This window comes from Thermochaetoides thermophila (assembly GCF_000221225.1).
Source record: "Thermochaetoides thermophila DSM 1495 unplaced genomic scaffold scf7180000011806, whole genome shotgun sequence".
Classification (NCBI taxonomy): domain Eukaryota; kingdom Fungi; phylum Ascomycota; class Sordariomycetes; order Sordariales; family Chaetomiaceae; genus Thermochaetoides; species Thermochaetoides thermophila.
The window spans coordinates 2,376,279-2,382,278 of record NW_006383023.1 but is presented as its reverse complement, the minus strand read 5'-3'; the positions used below and the strand labels follow the sequence as shown (position 1 = coordinate 2,382,278).

At 51.6% G+C, this 6,000-nt stretch overlaps 1 protein-coding gene across 1 annotated transcript; it reads left to right on the top strand.

Moving 5' to 3' along the window:
• Positions 1-2,331: 2,331 nt before the first annotated feature.
• Positions 2,332-5,230, top strand: CTHT_0006730 (vacuolar ATPase-like protein; the record flags this gene model as incomplete). The annotated part of the gene is made up of 4 exons (XM_006691142.1): positions 2,332-2,460; positions 2,530-2,608; positions 2,671-4,746; positions 4,878-5,230. The coding sequence occupies 4 exons, from the start codon at positions 2,332-2,334 to the stop codon at positions 5,228-5,230; spliced, it is 2,637 nt and encodes an 878-aa protein (XP_006691205.1).
• Between the last annotated feature and the right edge of the window lie 770 nt (positions 5,231-6,000).

Sequence of the window (6,000 nt, the reverse complement as noted above, 5' to 3'; positions counted from 1 at the left end):
TTTTTTTTATTTTTTTTTCTTTCTTTCTTTTTTTTTGCATGCTTTGTTCGTTTGAGATGGGTCTTTGGGGTTTCGGTCTTCGGCTTTCTGCGGCTCTTGTCTCGTTTTCGTCCTCTTCTTTGGTCGGGTTGGTGATCCTTCCATCGATACCATGGCAAGCGAAGCGGGATATCCATTGGGGTTCAAAGCGGCGTTTTTGTTGTTCTTGCTGCTGACATTCTGTCTCTTCCTTTTTTTTTGAACAATACTCATCATCGCTTCTCATTTCGGGAGTTGTTTTGGTTATTCTTCATCAGGGTGTGCTATGCTGTTTTTTATCTTGAGTAGTAGGAAATGGCTGACAAAGAAACAACAAAAAAAAACTGGGAGGTTTTGTCTCTTCTCACTTCTGACATGTCTTCCACGGCATTTTTGGGTGTTAAATTGGTTGAAAGGTCCACTTAACCTGGGCGAATAATGATCAGTCTAGTAGTTCGGAATACTATGCATCCTGTATTAAATAGGAGTGTATGCAAAGGATTTTAAAACAACGTGTTTCTGGCAGCAAGCGTGTGTCTGTCCTGCGTTGTGTCAGCTCAGAGTTCCTTTCATAGGCAGGTAGTTTCTGTGCCAAGTTGTCCGTGTGCACTCTTCAGATAAAGTCAGGCGAGAAGAGCATGTAGGAAAGCCATGGAGTGTCGACAGATGAACAAGCCCTGATCAAGGATATGCGTGGTAGGCACGTTAGTGTCGTGATAAGTTGGATATGAGGATTGCAGTAAAAATGTAATTGTATTCTTGTTGACTTCGATTAAACTGTTAGATGGGAGGAAGCACGTTGAGTAGGTATTGGGCTGATCTCCCGAATGACGAGGCAGTCCGTCATGTTTTTTGCTGTGTGCTTCGGAGGAAGTCATTTCTCATCCTTGGATAGATTGGTATCTTAAGAGGTTGGACAAACAATCAAAGTCACGCGGAAGAAAAGCATTGATTTTGTGCGAGACATGTGTGACATAAAAACCCTCCGTTTCAGTAAGCGTAGGTGTGTGATAAGTCATCTAGCAAGCAACAGCGTAGGCAGACCGGTCACTTATATACGGTACATAATATATCGCGCAACCCTTGTCCAGCTCCCAGGCTCTGATTGATTTGCTCTGGGATCTCTGATTGATAAGGGTCATGGTGTTTGCAGCAGCACAGACAAGAAAAAAAAAAAAAAAAAAAAAAAGAACGTTACGGCATTGGGTTGATCCCCGGATTGGAGGTTAACCCCCACGGCAGCGTGGGCGCGGGCGCGGGAAACGGCTGACCTGAATGGGAGGTGTGCCGCTGCCAGCCCTGGTCTGTCTATCTGTCTATCGTGGGATAGGGATGTGTGGTGGGAGGTGTTAGTGCGGGATGTTTTCTCCCGGAGACTTTTACAGGCTACCTATGGTACGGGTACCTCTTCCAGGTCACTTCCCAGAACGGTTTAATCAACCTTACTTACGTAGGCACTTAAAGATCTGAAACTAGGTTGAATCTGAGCAGCTGATTCAAAGAAAAGGGAACCAAAGCAAAAACAAGACAGGGAAACGGAATGCTCGGAACCGTTGCTCGCCAAGGTTAACCTAAGGATTAAAATCAATCCAAGGTAAGCGTCCGAGATAGCTTTATAAGTTATCCCGGACTTCGAACACTTTTTTTTTTCCCCTCATATACATTGTATGAGTTTCTTTTGGCCAATTACAACTGTGAAAGGATAACTGTACGGCGATTGTAGGTTGTAGGCTGCAACAGACCAAGTCACAAGGACACTCTGACGTGACGTGCCTGTTTGCCGTCGTAGAAAGTTCCTGCGAGAGAGAGTGGAATGCTCTTGAAAGCGATGACAGTCTGTAAGACATTGATTGTACTGTGCTCATAAGCCTGCTGCAAGCCCGCAACATCACTCCAGTCCAACCTCGCCGCGATGCGTCTCTATTCTTCTTTGATAAAATGAACAGGAACAAACCCGAAGCCATCATAGTTGTATTCAAAGCTTCATCGAGATCGGCCAAGTAATAGTCAAAAATCGTGTCCGGATTCCCAAGATATCCTCCATCTCAAACACACACTGTCCTGCACTGTACGCCTCGAGATGCAGCCGAGAGTCCAATCACAGTACACACTGTAGTACACACTGTGATATATACTGTAGCATGGGGCTGGTGCCAGCCCTGTTGGTTCCACTCCAGCTTGCGTGCGAGGGGGGACGACGACAACAACGCAACGACAGCATCAACGACATCGGCATCGACCTGGAACGCCGACACCGACATCGACACAACCGCTTTCATCGCCATCGCCGCAGCACGTTTGCACGCCGCCGCGATGGCTCCCAAACCGGACACGCCGTTCCGCTCGGCGGACATGAGCATGGTCCAGCTGTACATTTCCAATGAAATTGGCCGCGAAGTCGTCAATGCTCTGGGCGAGCTGGGTCTCGTGCAGTTCCGCGACGTATGTCCCTGGATGATTTGGAATTGTGTTTCGGAGAGTGGACGGAGGATGACAGCTAACGAGGTGTAGCTCAATGCCGACCTGACCGCCTTCCAGCGCGTCTTTACCCAGGAGATCCGCCGCCTCGACAACATCGAGCGCCAGCTGCGTACGTCCCACACATGCTACATGCTCCTCTGATTCACATGCCATCTGACAGTGCTCTGGCAGGCTACTTCCACGCGCAGATGGAAAAGGCGGGCATCCCGCTGCGCAAGATCGACCCAGATGAGAACCGGCTGCAGCCGCCGACGACGGCCGAGATCGACGAGCTGGCCGAGCGCAGCCAGAGCCTGGAACAGCGTATCTCCTCGCTCAACGAGAGCTACGAGACGCTGAAGAAGCGCGAGCAGGAGCTTACCGAATGGCGCTGGGTGCTGCGCGAGGCCGGCGGCTTCTTCGACCGCGCCCACGGCAGCGTCGACGAGATCCGCGCCAGCACCGACGGCAACCCCGACGACGACGCCCCGCTGCTGCACGACGTCGAGCAGCACATTACCGCGCCTGAGGTCGAGCGGTCATTTTCGGGAATGAACATTGGTTTTGTCGCTGGCGTGATTGCCCGTGACCGGGTTGCTGCTTTCGAGCGCATTCTGTGGCGCACGCTCCGCGGCAACCTGTACATGAACCAGGCCGAGATCCCCGAGCCGCTGATCGATCCGACCAACAACGAGCCCGTGACGAAGAATGTCTTCGTCATCTTTGCCCACGGCAAGGAGATCCTGGCCAAGATTCGCCGCATCTCGGAGTCCATGGGCGCCAATATCTACAATGTCGATGAGAACAGCGACCTGCGTCGCGACCAGGTGCACGAGGTTAACGCCCGCCTGCACGACGTGCAGAGCGTGCTGCGCAACACCCAGCAGACGCTGGACGCCGAGCTGACGCAGATCTCGCGCTCGCTGGCTGCTTGGATGATCCTAGTCGCCAAGGAGAAGGCCGTCTATAACACGCTCAACCTGTTCTCCTACGACCGCGCCCGCCGCACCCTCATCGCCGAGGGCTGGTGTCCGACCAACGACCTCCCGCGTATCCGTGCCACTCTGCAGGACGTGACCAACCGGGCTGGCCTGTCGGTGCCATCCATCATCAACGAGATCCGCACCAACAAGAAGCCGCCGACCTACCTCAAGACAAACAAGTTCACCGAGGCCTTCCAGACTATCGTCAATGCCTACGGCACCGCCACCTACCAGGAAGTCAACCCCGCCATCCCGGTCATCGTCACCTTCCCCTTCCTCTTCGCCGTCATGTTCGGTGACCTGGGCCACGCCCTCATCATGCTGTGCGCCGCCCTCGCCATGATCTACTGGGAGAAGCCCCTGAAGAAGGTCACCTTCGAGCTCTTCGCCATGGTCTACTACGGTCGATACATCGCGCTGGTCATGGCCATCTTCTCCGTCTATACCGGTCTCATCTACAACGACATCTTCTCCAAGTCCATGACGCTGTTCAAGTCCCAATGGGAGTGGGACGTGCCCCCGGATTACAGGCCGGGCATGACCGTCGCCGCCAAGCTCCGCGAGCCGACCGGCTACCGCTACCCCTTCGGCCTGGACTGGCGCTGGCATGGGACGGAGAACGACCTGTTGTTTACGAACTCCTACAAGATGAAAATGTCCATCATCCTCGGCTGGGCACACATGACGTACTCCCTGTGCTTCTCGTACATCAACGCGAAGCATTTCAAGAAGCCCTACGACATCTGGGGCAACTTTGTCCCCGGCATGATCTTCTTCCAGGCTATCTTCGGCTACCTCGTTATCTGCATCGTGTACAAATGGACGGTGGACTGGTTTGCCATCGGGAAGCAGCCTCCGGGTCTGTTGAATATGCTCATCTACATGTTCCTGCAGCCAGGGTATGTCGATCCCAATGAGCAATTGTACCCCGGGCAGAGGTATGTGCAGGTATTCTTGTTGTTGCTTGCGTTTGCGCAGGTACCGGTGTTGTTGCTGCTTAAGCCGTTGTGGCTGAGGTGGGAGCATAATCGCGCTAGGAGCAAGGGGTATCGGGAAATTGGGGAGCGGGATGCACGGGTAGTAGTGCATGCGCTTGATGATGAAGAGGAGGAAGGGGAGAGTAGTCATGTTAATGGCAGGCAAAGTCTGGGTGAGGCTGGTGCTATGATTGCGCAGGATTTGGATCGGGATGATGAGGATGAGGGACATGGTGGTGGACATGGCGAGCATGGGGAGGAGTTTGATTTCGGTGAGGTCATGATTCATCAGGTTATTCATACCATCGGTACGTTTCTTCTTCCCTCCCCTTTTTCCCCCGCACCCCCCCCCCCAAACTCAAAAAAAAATAACTTTTTTTCCCCTTTTCTTTCTTTCTCTCTCCCCTCTATCAATACTTTCTTAACTAACAACATACAGAATTCTGCCTTAACTGCGTCTCCCACACAGCTTCCTACCTCCGTCTGTGGGCTCTCTCCCTCGCCCACCAACAGCTCTCTGCCGTGCTGTGGTCCATGACAATGGGTCCAGCGCTGAAAATGACGGGCATCGGCGGCGCCATCTTCCTCGTTATTGTCTTTGCGGCCTTCTTCCTGCTCAGCTGCATCATCCTCATCATCATGGAGGGCGTCTCGGCCATGTTGCATTCCCTGCGTCTGGCGTGGGTTGAATCGTTTAGTAAGTTTGCTGAGTTTGCCGGGTGGCCGTTCGCGCCGTTTTCGTTCAAGACGTTGCTGGAGGAGGCGGAGGATTTGAGGGAGTATATTGGGTGATCCTCCTCATGATAAGGTTGGGTCTTACCTTTTTTTTTTTTCCTGTTCATTTCCTTGCTTGTGAGGGATATGGATCGGATGGTTCGTTGGTTGGTGGGTTACCCTGGAGTAATGGATGGAAAGACTGATGATGAGGGGGAGGACTGAACGATTGGGTGGGGGGGGGGCATTGTATATTATCAGGTTGCAGCGTTCAATAGATGGTTTCTACCTATCCTCTGCATTATCACCCACCTTCCTACCGACTGTGATGTTTTTTTTTTTCCTTCTTTTCTAGGTGTTGATGCTGTGAGTTGGTATCTACCTAAGTACCTTAGGTGGGTAGGTGGGTAGTAGGCATGTTCACAGGAAGTGTTGACAAGATCAGGAAATTCTTACTTACCTTTTTTTGTCTTTGACTATCCCCATATCACATTACCATCACATTCAGTCAGTTCTGTTCCATAGGACAGTGAATAGTCTTCACAGGAAGAGGCTTAAGGAAAGTTAGCGCTAAGTCTTGTAGTTCCATCTAAGTCATGTGAGAAGGAAGAAGGGGCCGGGGGGAGGGGTTAAAATAAGATAATAAAATAGGTTCCCAGCGCCCGTTTTCAAGACCCTTGGGTGGTGCAATGGCGCAGGTTATGTGGTGGGTACATCCTGGTGTTGAATATGGTCCTCCCATGTAGCCTAACTGGTCATGAGCGTTCAGGCCAATTCCTCTTTCTAATCATCGAGTCTTTTTATGAGACGTTCTTTTTTCACTTCCATCTGAACTCGAAATTAAGATA